The sequence below is a fragment of the Lutra lutra genome, chromosome 12 (genome assembly GCF_902655055.1).
Source record: "Lutra lutra chromosome 12, mLutLut1.2, whole genome shotgun sequence".
NCBI classification, from domain to species: Eukaryota; Metazoa; Chordata; class Mammalia; order Carnivora; family Mustelidae; genus Lutra; species Lutra lutra.
The window spans coordinates 27,943,289-27,963,750 of NC_062289.1; the positions used below are offsets into that span (position 1 = coordinate 27,943,289).

At 39.1% G+C, this 20,462-nt stretch overlaps 1 protein-coding gene across 2 annotated transcripts; it reads right to left on the reverse strand.

The window, feature by feature from the left end:
* Window positions 1-109: 109 nt before the first annotated feature.
* Window positions 110-18,985, reverse strand: HAUS1 (HAUS augmin like complex subunit 1). 2 transcript variants are annotated; one of them, XM_047698305.1, is made up of 10 exons: window positions 18,895-18,985; window positions 17,956-18,130; window positions 13,164-13,299; window positions 11,762-11,896; window positions 10,111-10,234; window positions 9,235-9,300; window positions 7,550-7,621; window positions 7,263-7,310; window positions 5,345-5,405; window positions 110-165 (listed from the first exon to the last, which is right to left on the reverse strand). In XM_047698305.1, exons 1-9 carry the CDS (start codon window positions 18,922-18,924, stop codon window positions 5,355-5,357), a joined length of 837 nt encoding a protein of 278 aa, XP_047554261.1. In that variant the 5' UTR covers window positions 18,925-18,985; the 3' UTR covers window positions 110-165; window positions 5,345-5,354. The 2 variants fall into 2 exon arrangements, with proteins under 2 accessions (XP_047554261.1, XP_047554260.1); XM_047698304.1 differs by lacking the exon at window positions 110-165 and having other exon boundaries at window positions 5,161-5,405.
* Between the last annotated feature and the right edge of the window lie 1,477 nt (window positions 18,986-20,462).

The window sequence follows — 20,462 nt, forward strand, 5'->3', positions numbered from 1 at the left end:
TTAGAGGGGGAGACGAACCACGAGAGACTGTGGACTCTGAAAAACAATCTGAGGGTTTTGGAAGGGAGGGGTTGGGGGGTTGGGGGAGCCTAGTGGTGGGTGTCATGGAGGACACGTATTTCGTGGAGCACTGGGTGTGGTGCATAAACAATGAATTCTGGAACACTGAAAAGAAATGAAAAAAATAAATAATTTTTAAAAAAGAAAAAAACATATGGTGTTCTATTAATTTCAGGTGCACAACATAATGATTCAACAATTCTATACATTACTCAGTGCTCACCACGGTAAGTGCAGTCAGTCATCATTTGTCACCAAACAACATTTTTACAATCTTTTTTTTTTTTAAATTGTTAAGAAGATTTTATTTATTTATTTGAGATGCACAGAGTGAGAGAGAGAGAAAGAGAGAGAGCGCGAGCAGAGGGTAGAGGCAGAGGGAGAGGGACAAGCAGACTCCCCACTGAGCAAGGAGCCTGACGTGGGACTTGATCCCGAGACCCTGGAATCATGCATGACCTGAGCCGAAGGCAGACATTTAACCGACTGAGCCACCCAGGCATCCCAACATTTTTACAATCTTATTGACTATATTCCTTATGCTGCACTTTCCACCTCTGCGGCTTACTTATTTCATAACTGGAAGTTTGTATCTCTTTAATTCCCTGTATCTTCTTCACCCATCCCCCCACCCATGAAGCACATTATTCAGACAACTGGAGAAATTTGAGTAGGGACTATATATTAGGTAGTAATATTTTATCAATGTTAAATTTCCTGAATTTGACCATTTTGCTGTGATTACCTAAGAATGTCTCCATACTTAAGAGATCAATGCACTACAATTTTGGGGTAAAGCAGTGGTTCTCTACAGATAAACATGCAGTCCAGGAGTCAGAATTAGACACAAAAAAACCCCCAGAGGCTCCTTCTCACACACTACCCCCCAAGCCCTATCCATATGGGTATATTTGATGTTTCCAGAAAATATGCAGGTTAGAGACCTAGAAATGGAATTAGAACAAAAGGTTTAATTCTGTATTTGCTTGCCCACATCCCACATCCACTTCCAGGGATCGATGCTCACGTCACTAACTTCATCTGCAAATAGAAACAGCTGTACGTCTTTTTAAATCTGCATACCTTTCCTTCCAACAGCTTTATTTACCATACAGTTCACCCATTTCAAGTATATAATTTGGGGTGCTTGGGTGGCTCAGTTGGTTAAGCGTCCTACTCTTGATAACAGCTCAGTCTTGATCTCAGGGTCATGAGTTCAAGCCCCACACTGAATGCCTCCACACTGAGCGTGGAGCCCACTTAAAATATATATATATAATTCACTGGCTTTTGATATATTCAGACATGTGCAACCATTACCTTAAGAGGAGCTCTGTACCGTTTAGCTATCACTCCATATCTCTCAACCTCCCAGCCCTAAGCAGCATCAATTTGCTTTCTGTCTCTGTTTATTTCTGGAAGTTCATGTGAATGGAATCCTATAACATATGGTCTTTCCCACTGGCTTCTTTCACTTAGCATAATGATTACAGGGTTCATCCATGGTGTAGCATGGATCAGTAGTTCCCTCCTTTTTATGGATGAGTACTACTCCATTGTAGGGATATACCCCATTTTGTTTGTCCACTCATCTGGTGGTGGGCATCTGAATAATCCTAATGTAAACAGTCACATGCAAGTTCTTGTGTGGATGCGTGTTTTCATTTCTCTTGGGTACATACCTGGGAGTTGAACTATTGGGTCATAAAGTAACTTTCTATTAATTATTTGAGATCTTGACAAACTGGTTTTTGAAACAACCATACCATTGTATTCCTACCGTTAGTGTATGAGGATTCCAATTTGTCCACATCTTCACCAGCACTTTTTACTATTTCTTTTTTATTTTAGCCACCTTAGTGAGGATGAGACAGCATCTCATTGTGGTTTCAATTTTCATTTCCCTGATAACTGATGATGTCAAGCATCTTTTCATTGCTTATTTGGACATCTGTACATTTTCACTGGAGAAATGTCTATTCAAATCACTTACTCATTTGTTAATTGGGTTGTTTGCTTTTATTAAGTTGGAAGAATTTTTACAGATTCTGGGTATAAGTCCCTTATCAGATATGTGATTCAAGTATTTCCCCCCATTCTGCGGATTGTCTGTTCATTTTTTTTTAAAGATTTTATTTGAAAGTAATCTCTACACCCAAGGTGGGGCTCGAACCTACAATTGCGAGATCAAGAGTTGCATGCTCCATCTACTGTGCCAGCTGGGCACCCCCTATTCATTTCCTTAATGGTGTCTTTGGAAACACAAAAGATTTTCATTTTCATAAAGTCCCGTTTATCTGTCTTCATGCAGTAAGCTGGGTCAGACAGAGGGCTCACCTTGTTTTTTTCTCTCATGAATTAATGTCTGTGTTTCTTTGTTATTCAATGTCTGAAGACTATAGTTTCCTTTTTCTTTAAGTTTTTTTTTTTTTTTTTAATTCATTTGAGAGAGAGACAGAGAGACCACAAGCAGGGGGAGAGGCAGAGGGAAAGGGAGAAGCAGGCTCCCCACTGAGTTGGGAGCCAGATGTGGGGCTTGATCCCAGGACCTGGAGATCATGACATGAGCTGAAGGCAGAGGCTTTAACCCACTGAGCCACCCAGGGGCCCCTGCCTGCTTCTAAATATTTTCTAATTTATATTATTATTTGATTTATAGGCTATGGAGAGTATATTTCTTAAATACCAAACATAAAACTTTTTAGTTATTTATTTTTATCTAATTGCATTGTGATGAGAGAATATGCTGTATATGATTTGAGAACTCTTGTAGTAGTTCAGATTTCTTTTCCTGCCCACTATTTGGACATTTTTTTTTCCCCTAGGTAAGCTCGATGCCCAGTGTGGGGCTTGAACTCATCACCCTGAGATAAGGAGTCACATGCTCTACTGACTGAGTCAACCAGGCACCCCTGGGCAATTTTTGTAAATGTTCTGGATGCACCTAAAAAGAACATGTATCCAGGGGCAGCTGGGTATAAGCTTCTTTATATGTCCATTGGATCAAGTTTGCTAATTGTGTTGTTTCAATATTCCGTATCCTTGCTAATTTTTTCCTGCCTGTTCTACCAATTACTAACAGAAGTATGTAATGTATCATATTTGTGGATCCATCTATCCTTACTTTTAAGATATTTCTCCCATGTATGGCATACACTTAGAGGTTTTTTTTTTTAAAAAAAACCTATTTTTTCTATCTTTACCTTTTAACTAAAACATTTTCTCACTTACATTTAATATAATTACTTTCTATAAAATTATGCTGGTACCAAGTTTCTTTGGTTCTTACAGTGCACATTTTTTGCTCTCTCTTATTTTGGACATTAATTTCACAAGCTACTTTTATCAATCAGCTACTACAGCTAATAACCAGTCCTAAACTTAAAATAAGCTTCAAACAATCACTTATTTCTCATGATATTATGGGTTGACTTTGTGGGCTTCTGGCCTCGGCCAGCTAGTTTGATCTCTGCAGTTGCTGGTGGCTTGGCCAGGGCCGGATCATCTAAGAAGGCTTTGTTCACATTGCTGGCAATTGGCAGCCTTCTTGGTCTTGGCTGGAGGCAGGGCTCAGCTGGAATTATTTGTTTCTGCTCCATGTAGTTTCTCATCCTCAACAGTCCAAGTTTCTATACATAGACGTTTCAGAATTCCAGAGCAATAAGACAGGGCAAGCTCTGATGCACAGCTTTTAATCCTCTGCTTTTGTTACATTTGCTATTGTCTCATTGGCCAAAACAAATCATAAGGCCAAGTCAGAAAGAAGAGATCGAGATACAAACTTTCTCTCTCTCTCTCTCTCTCTTTTTTTTTTAAGATTTTATTTATTTATTTGACAGAGAGGGAGATCACAAGTAGGCAGAAGCAGGCAGAGAGAGGGGGGAAGAAGGCTCCCTGCTGAGCAGAGAGCCCAATTCGGGGCTCGATCCCAGGACTCTGGAATCATGACTTGAGCTGAAGGCAGAGGCTTAACCCACTGAGCCACCCAAGCACCCCCAGACTTTGTCTCTTGATAGAAGTGGCAAAATCACAATATAAAGGATGAGTATACAGGGACAAGAGGAATTACTGTGGTCGTTTCCACAATCAGCCTAAGAAGCTGCCTTACCAAAAACACTGGAATTACGTCCAAAGACAAATGACAAACTTGAAAAAATATTTACAGTGCAAATCACAAAAGATTAATTTAGCTAATACACAAGGAGCTTCTATATATTGTTAAACTAAAGACCAAATTGTAATACCTAAATGGCTAAATGGTATGGACAATTTCCAAAAAGGGAAATACAAATGTCTCTTGTATTTTGTATCTCCATATATTTGTGGGAAAGGAGAGGGAAATTTTTAAGGCCATTTAGATAATCTTTAAAAAACCGATGGCAAAAAAATAAAACGAAGCAAAACTAATAGCTTCTTTTTTCTTCTTTTTAACTGATTGCTCCTTAATCACATGGTTCAAAATTTTTAAAAGTACAAAAAGGAAAAAAAAGTACAAAAAGGAACGTAGTGAACATGGTGAAACACAGTGAAGATAGTGAATTTTCCCTACACCACATTTGTGAAGTCCTTTGATTTTTACTTCTTAAAGATTTTACCACACAGGAATTTTTGATATTTCCAAATTTTCAAATATTTCTATTATTTCATTTACGGCTCCTGGGTTGGGGACCCATTTTACTGACTCTATGATTATTTAAGAGTCAAAACATTAAAGCTTCTTCATGGTTCCTCTCACTATCTTTTTTTTTTTTTTAACATTTAAATCTTTGATCTTTGGGATTATCCTGACATAAGGTGTGAAGTAAGGATCTAGCACCATGTGTTGAATTATCCATCTCTCCGCTACTGATTTAAAAGGTCATCCCTTTCATAAACTAAATTCCTGCATATATTAACATTTGGAGGTAGGCAGGTGAGCTGATCAGAAGGAAATGACAGCAGAACCCTGGAGGGAGGAGTGGGAGAAACATAACTGAGTTGCAGAACTTTTCTCTTCACTAACTAACCTCATGAGCGACGACATGACAAATGTGGTAATGTTCACCAAAGAGACCCAGCGAGGGACACTTAACTGCCAGCAACATAGAGAACCCACAATGCTTTTTAATATGAAAACTATGTATTTGGGTACAGAAATGCAATACATAACCAGAAACCACTGTTCATCAACAGTGACGTTATTATCTCATCTAAGAACACAAGAGTTGACTTATTAAGGAAGGCCAAGAGAAAACATTCTTTCAAGTCCTAGTCAATGTATTCTGTGAGGGAAGACGAAGCTTACTTGACTCTGGTCACAGTTCCATCATGTCTACTTTCTTTGTAAGTTCAGCTTCAATGGTATCCTACAGGAAGAAAGAAACACCATAAATTCTATAAATAAGAACATAAAACAGGTGCTCGAATTCCTAGTGTAATTTAAAGTAAGGAAGCAAAAAAGAAAAACATTAAAACAGAATTTCAAGGGTGCCTGGGTGGCACAATCAGTTATGTTGTCTGACACTTAATTTTGACTCAGGTCATGATATCAGCCTTGTGGGATCAAGCCCCACATTGGGTTCCATGATCAGCATGGAGTCTGTATAAGACTCCCTCTCCCTCTCCCAACTGGCATGCTCTCTCTCTAAAATAAATAAGTAAATCTTAAAAAAAATTTTTTTTAAATACCATTATAAATATTAAATATGCTTTTAGACATTTTTTGCTTTTATATCTCCGTCCTCTCCTCCATACCCCTGAAAGTTTTCAGACTCCTGATTCTAATAAACATCTTGAGGGGAAAAACTCTTGAGAGAGATGAGTTGCTGTCTCAATGTAAAGATATATGGACCCATTTTTCTGACATCTACTGTTTGAACAAAGTACTTCCACAACTTCTCTCACATCACCTCTTTCCTACTCTCATTGCCACTTTCTCATTACTTCTCCCCAGTCAAAATAGGCCAACCAGTTTCTGCAATTTTCTCTCTCTCTCCTCTAATCTACACTTATACACTGATTCCAGAATAATTTTTCTTTTTTTCTTTTTTTTCCCCAGAATAATCTTTCTAAAGAACTGTCCTAATCAAAAAGCATGGCTTTGGGCACCTGGATGGCTCAGTCATTAAGCGTCTGCCTTCAGCTCAAGTCATAATCATAGGGTCCTGGGATCAAGCCCTGCATCGGGCTCCCTGCTTAGCAAGAAGCCTCCTTCTCCCTCTCCAACTCCCCCTGCTTGTGTTTCCTCTCTTACTGTATCTCTCTCTCCCTGACAAATAAATAAATAAATAAATAAATAAATAAATAAATAAATAAATCTTTAAAAAAAAAAAAAAAAACCCACATAGCTTTGATCACATTTCTCTTTAGCTTAGAAAATAAAGAAATACATAGCAATGTTCAGTGGTCCTCTAGAGCCTCCAAGTTCATCCTCTTTATATTTATGATCTTTTACATCATAAACCAATCAATCTTCTTTAGCCCTACCATCCTTGTATACCCCTAAGCATCTGGACTGCATCACTTGCCAAAGCTTAGACAAGTCCTCCATTTTTTTTTTTTTTAGCTCTTATACCTTTGTTAATTCTTTTGCCTAGAATATTCTATGTCTCTCGACATCCCTTTTCCAGCCAGGAAAATCTATGCAAAAATTTAAAAGAGATAAAAAATCACTATGTATTTTTTATGGAAAGAAATATATATACATATCCAAAAAAGTATTTAAAAAATACATGATGGACCATGTGGCTGGCTCATTTGGGAGAGTATGTGACTATTGATCTTGGGGTCATGAGTTCAAGGCCCATACTGGGTGCTGAGCTGACTCAAAAAAAAAAAAAAAAACACCAAAAAAATTTTTTTTAAAAAAGCATGGTAATGGGGCATCTGGGTGGCTCAGTGGTTTAAGCTTCTGCCTTCAGCTCAGGTCATGATCTCAGGGTCCTGGGATTGAGTTCCGCATTGGGCTCTCTGCTCGGTGGGGAGCCACTTCCCCCTCTCTCTCTGCCTGCCTCTCTGCCTACTGTGATCTCTCTATCAAATAAATTAAGAAAATCTTTTAAAAAAATAAATTAAAAAAGCATGGTAATGACACATAGCAACTTTGGAACTGTCGTTTACCACTGAGTGGGAAGGAAAAAAGAAGGATGAAGGGAGCTTTAGTTCTATCAGCAGTTTTTTCTTTCTTTTTAGAAAATCAGAAGCAGAAAAATGGAACTACTTACTAATTCCCGCTTTGCTTCTTCAATTTTCACCTGAGCAAGGGACGGGTTCTTTTAAAGAAAAATAAAACAAGAAGACGTTATATTGCATCACCCAGAACTCAAGGAGAAAAAGTGCAACAGTCTTTTTCAAAAGGCAAAAACCTTACAGAAGTGTATCCAGTTTACATACGATATTGAAATTTAGCAGACTTTAAATCCTTAAACATGGACCTAGTATTTTCATGATCATTTAGTACCCTTGGGGAAAGTTGGAGATTACTTTTTAAAAAATTCATAAAAATAATTACCGGCATTAAATCCAAATAGGACTCTAATTTTTTCTTCAAAGGTATAGTCTGTCGTTTTAGTTCTGCCAATTTCTGGGGGTGGAAAAAACACAAGAGTCACAGAGTGATAGAGATATTCATAATGCAACTAAACACCACTCATTTCTGAAATAAAACATAATAAAGCATTAATATTAAGTTATTTTAAATAATGTATCAAATTGTACCTACAGGCCAAATGAGGTTCAAAGATATATGAATAACAAACTTACTTCCAATGGAATCAATCCTTCTAAGATGCTTAAAAGAGAAAAGTTATATTCCCATTTACTAAAAATAGGATTTAAGTGGGGTGTCTGGCTGGCTTGGTCCATGGAGCACGTGACTCTTTATTTCAGGGTTGTAAGTTCAAGTCCTACATTGGATGTAGGGACTACTTAAAAATAGAATCTTTTAAAAAAGAGAATAGAAGGGGTGCCTGGGTGGCTCAGTGGGTTAAACCTCTGCCTTTGGCTTGGATCATGGTCCCGGGGTCCCGGGATAGAACCCCGAGTCGGGCTCTCTGTTCAGCGGGGTGCCTGCTTCCCTTCCTCTCTCTCTGCCTGCCTCTCTGCCTGCCTGCAATCTCTGTCTGCCAAATAAATAAATAAATAATCTTAAAAAAAAAAAAAGAGAGAGAGAGAATAGGAAAAAAAAAAAAAGAGAACAGGGGCACCTGGGTGGCTCAATTGGATAAGCGTAAACTCTTAGTTTTGGCTCAGGTCATGATCTCAGGGTCCTGGGATGGAGCCCACACCAGGCTCCACGCTCAGTGCACTCTGCTTGTCCTCTCTCTCTCTTTCTCTCTCTGTACTGGTCCCGCTCTCTCTTCTCTCTCTCCCTCAAATAAATAAATACAATCTTTAAAAAAAGAGAATAGGATCTAAGTATGCTGTCTAGGAGAACAGGAATCATAATGTAAGGGAGCAGTTAGGATCTTAAATGTGTACTGATGAACTGTCAACCTTAGATTCCAAAAATCAAAGAGTAAAAAATCATAAGAATAAAATAATAATTGGGATGCGTGGGTGGCTCAGTCTGTTAATCGTCTGCCTTTGGCTCAGGTCGTGATCCCAGGGTCCTGGGATCGAGTCCCACATCAGGCTCCTTTGCTCAGAGGGAAGCTGCTTCTCCCTCTGCCTGCTACTCCCTCTGTTCATGCTCTCTCTTCCCCCTCCCCTGACAAATAAATAAATAAATCTTAAAAAAAAAGAATAAAAGAATAATAACAAAATAAAACCTCCTCTTTCTCCCTCTTCCCACAAAAATAAATGAGACACTTATACAACCTAAAAACCTAGGATTGCATCCAATAGGAGTTTTCAGGCCTGCATTTTTACTTTTACTGTAAATGGAAAGAGAAGAAGAGGACCTAGATGGTTAGTATATAATCCCTCAATAAATATATTTTATAAACAAATCAATAACATATAACCAACTCTAGCAAAGAGTTTCTAGCATATAGTAATATATAAAGGAAACCAAACAAATGTGAGGATAGTTACAGCTAACCAAGGAATGAAGGTATAAATGCTGGTGAATGTAAACTACAGAAGTGAAGAAAAACAGGTCAATAGTGAACAAAGCTCTGTACCAAGAAACAAATGAAAAAGCAGACTGTGCACTAAGATTTTAAAGAGAGCTAAAGTGGGTTACAATGAGCTCACCTCTGAAAGTGCTACTAGGGACTGATGAGACAGAGAAGCATCCATGCCTCTGGATGAAAGTTGCTCCTATAATTCCAAAAAAGGGAGTTCAGTTAAAAACAGTATTTTGAGGGGTGACTGGGTGGCTCAGTGGGTTAGACCTCTGCCTTCGGCTCAGGTCATGATCTCAGGGTCCTGGGATCGAGCCCCACAACAGGCTCTCTGCTGAGCAGGGAGCCTGCTTCCCTTCCTCTCTCTCTGCCTACTTGTGATCTCTGTCTGTCAAATAAATAAATAAAATCTTTAAAACAAACAAACAAACCAAAAAAAAACCAGTATTTTGAAAGTGACCATCATGAACATAATTTAAACATACAACACAGTAACAAGAAGCTACAAGTCATAGATGGAAAACCACACATGCATCTAAGCACTTTTATGCAGCGTGTGGATCACTTCAAACAGTCATAGAGCTGCCACAAGATGGGTGCACTGCTAAGAGTCTGGGCTCCGGGGCCTGGCTGCCTGCACTTGAATCTGGATCCGCGGCTAAGCAGCTACGTGACTTTGGGCAAGTTACCCATCTTCTCCATAGTTCCCTTATCTGGAAAAGGTAGGAATAATATTGCCTAGATGTGAGGGTGAAGGTCAACAAGAAGTTTGAAAAGAATTAAATAGGGGCACCTGGGTGGCTCAGTTGGTTAAGCATCTGCCTTCAGCTCAGGTCATGATCCCAGGGTCCCAGGATTGAGCCTCCCATTGGGCTCCGAACTCAGCAGGAAGTCTGCTTCTCCCTCTGACCTTCCCCCTTCTCATGCTCTCTCTCTCTCAAATGGTTAAGTAAAATTAAAAAAAAAAAAAAAAAAGAACTAAATATATTTAGTCCTTTGTACAAACCTCTGCAGTTCTGATTCCAAATCTGAACTCCTCTGACTTTGCTTTGAGGAAGTCCATGTTCTGAAGACGATTGTCAACTTTGGCCCTTTCCGTAGACAGATGAAACTCAGCCTTTTTTAGATCCCTTTAAAAAGTAAGGTTGAAAACATTCTCTTCTCTTCGATGGAATTATAAAAAAGAAGCTACTACTTTTGGGATTTGACTCTGGATTAGCCAAAAGTTGGTAATAAACTTGCTAGATTTTCTACTATATACTTTATTTATTTATTTATTTTTAAAGATTTTATTTATTTACTTGACAGAGAGACAGTAAGAGAAGGAACACAAGTAGGAGGAGTGGCGGAATGAGAGAGGGAGAAGTAGGCTTCCCGCTGAGCACGGAGCCCGATGTGGGGCTCGATCCCAGGACTCTGGGATCACAACCTGAGCCGAATGCAGGCGCTTAATGACTGAACCACCCAGGAACCCCTCTACCATATACTTTATATTGCAGACTAGCTACCGTTTTTTCTTCCAGGTCATCTCCGCCATGCTGCCACCTGGAATTTTTCTCAAGGAATACTAAGTAATTTTAAGATTAATCTGGCCAATTATTCTTGGAGAAAGTAAACCTGCTGTTTGAAGAAATGATTTAATATATCCAAGCCAACTTGAATTATGGAGGTCCCAAAGTCCTCTTTTCTAAATGTGACATGATAGAGTGCCTTGTACCTACATACTCAATATTTGTTAAGGAAATTTACACACCACCAAATTACTTGTGCATATCCACATTCCTGATCTAGAGCATGTAATCTCTGGGGCAACAGGGATCTAAAGAAGGTCCAGGGCATCAAAAGGGATATCAGAGCTCTAGGGGTGTCTGACTCTTGATTTTGGCTGGGGTCATGATCTTAGGGTTCTGAGATCAAGCTCTGAGACAGGCTCTGTGCTCAGCGGGGAGTCTGCTTGAGATTCCCTCTGTAACTCTCCCTGCCCCCACCCCCTACTTGTGCGCGCGCGCGCACACACACACACACATTTTCTCTCTAAAATAAATAAATAAATAAATATTTAAAAAAAAAAAAAAAAAAGGAGGGATACCAGAGGTCTAATAAGAATGGGCAACAAATTATAATGTGACTTTACGTTGCAACATAGCTTATAAGTAAAAAAAAAAAAAAAAAAAAAATTCATGTAAAATTCCCCAAATTATAAAACCTAGGCTATTTGTTGGGGCACCTGGGGGGTGTAGTCAGTTAGGCATCCGACCTTTCACTTCCGCTCAGGTCATGATCTCTGGATGGATGGTTCGAGCCCTGCATGGGGCTCCGTGCTCAGTGGGGTGTCTGCTTAAGATTCTTTCTCCCTCTCCCTCTGTCCCACTCTCGCAGACACTCTCTCACTCTCAAGTAAATAAATCTCAAAACAAACAAACAAAAACTAGGCCATTTGTAAAAGAGGTAAAAAATTGTATGAAGTAAAAGGTCAAAGTCTGTATCCAACCAACTCCTATCTACATCCAAGTCATTTTTTACTTAGAAAACCATTTATGGACCCCAGTTCCTAATGTGTTGTTTTAAATCATATCTGCCGCCCAAACTATATCTGATAATACCCTGTCACGGCTTTTATAATAAACATTGTCACAGCTTCCAACCCAATTACTTACTCTCGTAGACATTTTTCTAACACTAAAGTTGCAGTTAGATTTTTTTCAAGTTTTGCCAGTTCAAGCTTGATTTCTTCATTTTTGGATTTGGTACGGAAAAGATCAGAGGTCAAGTCGTTCACTGCAGGGATAAAACTAAAAAAAAGAATGTGATCACATAAATGGACATTAAGGACAATAATGACAATTATTCCTCATTTCTAACGATGACTTTATCTCTATGTGGATTTTTCTGTCATCACACTTTTTCATACCTCCATGCATTTTTTTTTCTCTATGCATTTTTTTTTTAATATGCTGTTCCCATTGCCTGAAAAGCCTTTCTTCAGGCGAATTTCCGTTTGTTTTTCAAAACTCAAACAAGATTTACTCCCATTCTGGAACTCAGTACTCCTTTCTCTGTGCTACTTAGCTACAGCTGGTACATTCTTGTATTGTTACAGATGTCAAACTATGCTATAGTTTTACATACCCATCTCCCTTATTTGACCATGAGCAGAGGCTGTCCTTGCTGACAGTTATTAGCCTATGCTTCCCCAGTGCCTCTGTGTGTGTGTGTGTGTGTGTGTGTGTGTGTGTATACACATCTATCTATATCTATCCATCTGTCTATATGAGTGTGTGTGTATCGCTATATTTATATGCCTAGCATATAACTGGTATTTGGTGTCTGCTGAATTGACTTAATTCAAGTTTAAATTTCTGCTGTAATACAGTCTTATATTCTTATACTTGAAACACTACTCTCTGAGCATATATATTAATTCCAAGTCCTCATATGGGCAATTAAGTAGAATAGCTAAACAGCTCTCTGATTACAACTTAGAGTGGTCGTCCTAGCTAAGACATGGCCACCAATGGTAATCATACAGACTTTGGTGTCAAGCTGGGTTGGAATCCCAGTTCTGCCATTTACCAGCTTGGACAAGTTATTTAACACACCTCTCCTTGGCTTTAGCTTCCTACTAGGGTTGTTGGAAAGAATATCATTATATAGGTGGGATGCCTATCACAAAGAATAAAGGTCCTTAACCTACTCTACCCAGTATAGGGGACATGACCAAAATTCACTATGCTCAATCAGATAATTTAGCCTACTGTCTTTCTTATTGTTCACAGGGAGCAATGTAAGTGATACCTAATCCTTTTCCAAATATATATGTGTACCAACCTTCACAAACCTAATCTTAGAAGAAGAAAATTTAAACAACACCAAGTTTATCTGAATTAATTAAACATGTTCACTGGCAATGATAAGTAGGTAGTAAGTAAATTCAATGTTTTTGCATTTATTGTTAATTTCCTCTACAGAATTACCCAGAGAAACAACAACAACAAAAAATCCTTAGGTCAAGACATTAAAGTATATGATTACAGAAATTAAAATTGTCACGAGAATTACCTAGCTAGTGAGGTATCCTTTATTTCAAGGGCCACTGCACTGTCAGCCAAAGCATTCAGGTACCTAGAACCAGTGCTAGACAGATTGGCAGGGGAAAAATTCACACTCTCCATGAGAAGGCTCTGAAGATGCTTGGCTGAAAAGAAAGGAGAGTTCTATGGTGACTAAGATGTTTCTTTTATTTTAATTTTTAATAGCTTTATTGAAATCTTTTCACATATCATATAATCCACCCACCTAAAGTATACAATTTGATGATTTTTAGTACATTCACAGTGTTGTACACCCACCAATACAATTTGAGAGCATTTTCATCACCCCCAAACATACCCCACATTTCTTTTTTTTTTTTTCTTTTAAAGATTTTATTTATTTATTTGTCATAGAGAGAGAAGCGAGAGTGAGCACAGGCAGACAGAGTGGCAGGCAGAGGCAGAGGGAGAAGCAGGCTCGCTGCCAAGCAAGGAGCCCGATGTGGGACTCGATCCCAGGACACTGGGATCACGACCTGAGCCGAAGGCAGCTGCTCAACCAACTGAGCCACCCAGGCGTCCCACATTTCTTAATCATCGTATTCCAATTCCCTAACCCATGAAGCCCTAGCAACCACTAACCTACATTCTGTCTTTACTCATTTAATGTTTGGGAATATACCTAGGAGTAGAACTGCTAGTCATATGGTAACTATGTTTAACCATTTGAGGAATTACCAGACTGTTTTCCAAAGCAACCATATGATTTTATAATCCCACTTTCAATTTCTCCATATTTTCACCAACAGTTATTATTAAGATTATTATTATTATTATTATTATTTTGTATCAAGGTCACTCGCAGAACTTAGTAATGATCAATAAAATGATAACCCAAGATCTTTTTGACTATAGACCTCCTTGTAGGTGTGAAATGGAATTGTGGTTTTCATTTGCATTTCCCTGATGTCTAATAATGCTGGCTTCTTGGCCTTTTTTTTTTTTTTTTTTAAAGATTTTATTTATTTGAGAGAGAGAGAGACAGAGTGAGAGAGCATGAGAGGAGAGGTCCCAGAGGGAGAAGCGGACTGCCCATGGAGCTGGGAGCCCGATGTGGGACTCGATCCCGGGACTCCAGGATCATGACCTGAGCAGAAGGTAGTTGCTTAACCAACTGAGCCACCCAGGCGCCCCTTCTTGGCCATTTTTATAACTGTTTGGGAGAAATGTATATTCACATTCCTATTTTTTTTTTTGGGTTATTGATCTCTTTATTATTGAGTTGTAGGAGTTCTTTATATGTTATAAACACAAACCCTTATCAGATATGACTTGAAAATGTTTTCTCCCATTCTGTGGGCTGTCTTTTCATTTACTTGATGGTGTCCTTTGAGAACAAAAGTTTTTAACTTTGATGATGTCCAATTTATTTACTTTTTCTTTTATTGCTTTTGTTTAGGGGAATGATAGTTAAGAAACCATTGCTAAATTCAAGGTCATAAAAGATATACACTGATGTTGTCTTCTGAGTTTTAGGTTCAGCTCCCATCCTTAGATTTTTAATTCATTTGGAATTAATTCTTGCATAGAATTAATTAATTAAGCAGGGTCCAATTTCATTCTTATACATGTGACTATCCAGTTATCCCAGCACTAGTCATTGAAAAGCCTATTTTCTCCTCCACTGAATTGTCTTGTTACCCTTGTCAAAAATCAGGAGACCAGGATTAAGACTTCTAGCCTAACAGGGCAATGAGAGCTACATACCAGCCCCCACTGTGAAACAGGTGAAAATTGTAAAAAACAAAACAAGAAACCCAACCACGTAAAAATAACAACAACAACAAAAACCAGAAGCAAAACACAATGATTTAAAGCCTGGGAAACTGGTTCTAAGGACAAACAGCAAATAAAGAAACATCTATTCTAGAAAATCTGTGAAAATCCCGTGAGGAAGGTGAGAGTTGTGGTATTTAAACCAAGACCACCCCCTCTTTCTCCCTCCCAGTTCAGTGAGGTGGAGACTCCACTCCAGACTATTGTAGTTAAGAACACAGGAATCTCCATGCCCCGCTCCCAGCCAGAGGGCTTTCTGTCCAGGAGGAACTGAATTTCAGTGTTTCTCATCCTGCCATCAGCTATTTGCTGAGACTGAGTCCTAGGTGAATATGGCTCAAAGGTGTGGGCTCTCTTCCTCCACCCAGCCACTGTTTTTGGAATGGAAGTTCTGCCTTTGGTGAGCTTCTACCCTATCCCACAGGCCCTTTTACCAGCTCATGAGGTAGTGATTCCACACCAGGAAAGGAAAGTCAGCAAACAAGAAAACACCGACAACAAGTTTTGAGGGGCTGGGGTGTTGGGAGACTTGTACTCAGAGTTGCTACAATACATTATCTGAAATGTCCTGTTTCCATAAAAAATACATAGGAATGCAAAACAAGAAAGCATGACCATGGTAAAAAGCAAGCAAAAGAAATTGCCTGTTAGAATGATCATATGTTGGATTTATCAGAAAAGACTTCAAAATAGCCATGCGAACAAGTTCACAGTACCAAAGAAACCATGAGGAAAGAAGTAACAAAAGGTATGAGGACAATGTTGCATCAAATAGAGAATATCAAGAAGAAACAGAAATTGCTAAAAAAAAAAAAACATTAAAAGGAAATTCTAGAGTTGAAGAGTACAATGACTAAACTGAGAGGTTGACTAAAGAAAATGAACAATAGATTTTTTTTTTTTTAAAGATTTTATTTATTTATTTGTCAGAGAGAGAGAGAGCGAGCACAGGCAGACAGAGTGGCAGGCAGAGGCAGAGGGAGAAGCAGGCTCCCCACAGAACAAGGAGCCCGATGTGGGACTCGATCCCAGGACGCTGGGATCACGACCCGAGCCGAAGGCAGCTGCTTAACCAACTGAGCCACCCAGGCGTCCCTGAACAATAGATTTGAAGTAGCAGAATACATAAGTGAACTTAAAATTAAAGCAATAGAGGGGCACCTGGGTGGCTCAGTGGGTTAAAGCCTCTGCCTTCAGCTCAGGTCATGATCCCAGGGTCCTGGGATCGAGCCCCGCATCGGGCTCTCTGCTCAGTGGGGAGCCTGCTTCCCCCACTCTGTCTGCCTCTCTGCCTACTTGTGATCTCTGTCTGTCAAATAAATTAAAAAAAAAAATTAAAGCAATAGAAACTATGGAAGCTGAAGAACAGAGAGGAAAAAAGTAAAAAAAAAAAAAAGAGAGAGAGAGAGAGAGAGCACCTCAGAAAAATGAGGAACACCATTAGGCACACCAACATATGTACAATGGGAGTCCAGAAGAAAGAAACAGAAAAAGAATAGTCAAAGAAATAATGCCTGAAAACTTACCATATTTGTTGAAAAACAATAATCGATACATCCAAGAAATAACTCAACAAAAAAACTCAACAACTCAACAAACCCAAGTGAAATAAATGCAAAGAGATCCACAAACACACATATCAAAATAAAAATGTTGAAGGAAAAGATAAGGAGACAATCTTGAGAACAGCAAAAGAAAAAGGATTTGTTATTTACAAGAAAATCCCAATAAGATTAATAGTTGACTTCTCGGCAGAAACAATGGAGGCCAGAAAGCAATCGGGTAGTATATTCAAAGTGTTCAAGAGAAAAACTATCAATGAAGAATCCTACATTTAGCAAAACTATCTTTCAAAAGTGAATGCAAAGGAAAGACTCCCAGATAGACAAAAGCAGAGAATTTGTTAGCAGTCCTGACTTAGAAGAAATTCTAAAGGAAGTTCTGTGGGCTAAAAGCAAGTGACACCAAATAATTCAAATGTACACACAAAAAACAATGACTACCAGGAAAGGTGGCTACAGAATTGTAAAGAGCATACATGCATATTTTTTCTCCTGATTTAAAAAGCAATTACGGGGTGCCTGGGTGGCTCAGTGGGTTAAGCCTCTGCCTTCGGCTCAGGTCATGATCTCAGGTCCTGGGATCCATCTGGCTCTCTGCTCAGCGGGGAGCCTGCTTCCCCCGCCCCCTGCCTGCCTCTCTGCCCACTTGTGATCTCTGTCAAATAAATAAACAAAACTTAAAAAAAAGCAATTGCATAAAATAACATGTAAATAAAATATTGCTGCATTGTAGAAATATTATATGCTAAAAGTAGTGAACCAAAACAAAAAGTCAATTTTGCTGTATATTAATTTTTAAAAGGGAATTGGAAAAAAAGCCCATATCAGAATTACAATACAAACTGTACTATATTCAAAACATTGCATGTAGCACAGGCCACACACATTAAATACAGGGCAACTGTAGGTCTCACTTTTTTCCTCTTTTGTATATTCTAACACATAGAAAGGTTTTTGTCAATTCTTTCGTGTGTAGTTTGTATTACAAAAACAACAGGTGTCTTGAATGCACTTTCTCAAGACACATATGCACAGCAAAAAATTCTAGTGCAATCCCATGAACACATAGTGATGACATGATTTGTTCACGGAGTTCATGGCTGCCACCTCGCATGTCCTGATGGCTCATTAAACTAAAGCATGGAGACAGGAAACAGATCAAGAAGATATGTAAGTGAAAATCCAAAAGCCTGTATGTCAGCCTAAGTTTAGACACATGTTTTGGGGGTTACTATTTGGTATCAGAGTACAAGTAAAATTTACATTATAATGAAATAATGGCTTATTAAGTTGCTATAATAACGGAGTGGGAGCCAAAGCAAAACAAAAAACAGTCTACACTAAATTAATTTTGTATTCTTGAGTGTTATAAAATGTAGTTACCTCGAGTTATCTCATTCAAAATTCTGTAATTAATCTCACCTTCGGATTCATATTCACTTGCTTTCTGTTTCAAGTCCTCTATTACCAAGGAGACATCCCTGTCCCGAACCCTGTTGCGCTCTGAAAGGTGATGTAAAATCTCCGTGGTCCGAGCATTCACCTCATACTGTGGAATGGGGTGGTCTCCAAATATTTTTTTCAACCATGCAGCAACCTAACCATAAAAATAAAAATAAATATCATAAGCCTCGTTTGTTGTACTAGCATGAAGCAAATATGAGAAAGAAGTGATGAGTAGCAAACAAAACGTTCTCTGGAAATACTCTTGCAACGCACTGACTTCGCATTATAATTGTCTCTACGGAGATAGATACCAGATGTCAGGAAACAAGTGAGCAAGCCCAATGAACAAAATCAGAAAACGATCCACCCTTTCCTAAAGCTACAAAGCAATATAAGGATACTAATTTGCATCACTCGGATGATTTTAAGCTCAGTATGAAGGTGCCAAAGCACTATTATACGCGCAAAGTTTGAAAAAAGAGTTGCTCTCAACACGCCAAAAGCCCCGCGGTACCCAGAGGCACCGAGAGTAGGGATGCAGAATAAGGAAGCAGGTCAGGTGTGAAAATCCTGCTAGGAAGCAGCGGTGAACGGCGAAGCTTGGCTGGAAAGTGGGTTTGGATTCCCAAGTCCCACTCCAGTCTGCTGAGAGGCATCTCGTACCCAGGGGCTCCTCAACGCTCTCCAAGTCTGAGTCCAAGGAAGGAGAGCCCGGGAAAGGAAGGGAAACGCCCTTTCCCGTGGGTCTAAGCATTGTAGGGCTCGCAGATCGTGAACTTGGGTCTAAAAGATGGACCGGCAGAGTAGGGGAAGGAAAAAAGTAAACAAGGTGCGCCTAGGAAATCCGCGGACGGGGAGAGTGTGTTAAAGATGCCGTCTCCAGAAGACCACAAATCCCCGATCCCGCCCCATCACCTGCGCCTCTTTCTCTTCCTGTGCTTCCATAGCCGCCGATCCCGCCACTTCTCGAGGAGTTCCTCGCGAGAGAAGTTCACAGCTCGCCCTGAAGGCCTCGCCCACACACCGTTGGTTCCTCCCCCTTCTGGGCCCGGGATTTCTGGGAGTTGTAGTTTTTACTAGGACCGTGGGTCTCTGAGTCCTTGGGCAAGGAGGGACCAAGGCTCCAAGACCGTGAGCTTGCTGCCTCGCGGGTCTCTCTGCTCTCCTTGGTATCTTTTCCTAGATGAGAAGAACAACCGTCCAGAACCAGGCTGTTTTTTTTTTTCTTTCTTTCTTATATTTTTATTTCTGACTTGAACAACTTGTCTTAAAAAAAATACCTTAAACTTGTTTTTTGGATAGCAGATATTTGTTTCTTCCACAAGGAGTGCGTTGACTTAAAATTTTTATTTTTACCCTAGCAAGATGAGCTGCAGCAGTCTTACCTTATCCTTTAGTTTCCACTATGAAAGAGCTACATGTGCTGGAGACTGTTTTAAAATAGTTGACAGTTGGAGTGCCTGACTAGCTCAATCAGAAGAGTGTGACTTATGATCAGGGTTGTGAGTTCAAGTCCCTTTTGGGGTGTAGAGATTACTTAAATAAATAAAACTTAAAGAAAAAAAAAAACAGTTGATGGCATCCAGCTGCTGGCCCTGTCACTGACACTCAACCATTCTTCATTCATTTCTTGCCTTCCCTAAAGTTCTCCCTCCATCACTGTAGTTGTTAACTACAAGAGGTTCTCTGTAGACTGCAATGTATAGTTCTCTTTGTTTTCCTGTTTTAGTTTCATTCTTACAAGTACCCTGGAAAAATAGATGAACACATTATTCTACCTATTTTCACATTAAAAACCATGCACACACGGATTAAATGACTTGACCAAGACTAAGTAGTAGAGCTAGAGTCTGATCATAATGTTCTGGCTCTGATTGTTTTATCTTTGAAGGCCAGTTAGATCACACTGCTCTCCTGTAGTATACTGTGAAACATCAGGAAAGGTAGCCCATGTACTCAATGGTGTGATATATGTGGTCTAATATCAAATTGTGGATCACTCTTAGCACTAAATATCTTTCTTCTAAGTCAGAAATTTCTTTATGATGAAATTTTTTTTCAAAAGAATTTTACTAAAAAAAAAAAAAGAATTTTACTAACTAGCCAATACCATATTGTATGGCTTCCTTATTTTTTTTAGTCAAATGTGTCTCTGCTCAGTAACCAAATTTCAATTAAGTTGGTACAGCCCCTGAGTATGGGGGGAAAAGTTATCTTTATGTCCTTTGTCCACTTTCATCACTACTAATTTCACAAAATACCCTTCCAACCTTTCTGTTTTTAGAAGCCAATATTTTTTTCTGTTAGCTTCCTCTTATCCATAAGGAGAAGGATACTTACCTTAAAAATGGAATAGAATATTAGAAAAGGGACTGCTGACAATACATTCACAATCTGTATTTTAGGACATGATCCTTTTAATCCCGATATTCATATGCTCCACCCAAATTAAGGTTTTGTCTGTAAACTAGATAAGACACCCA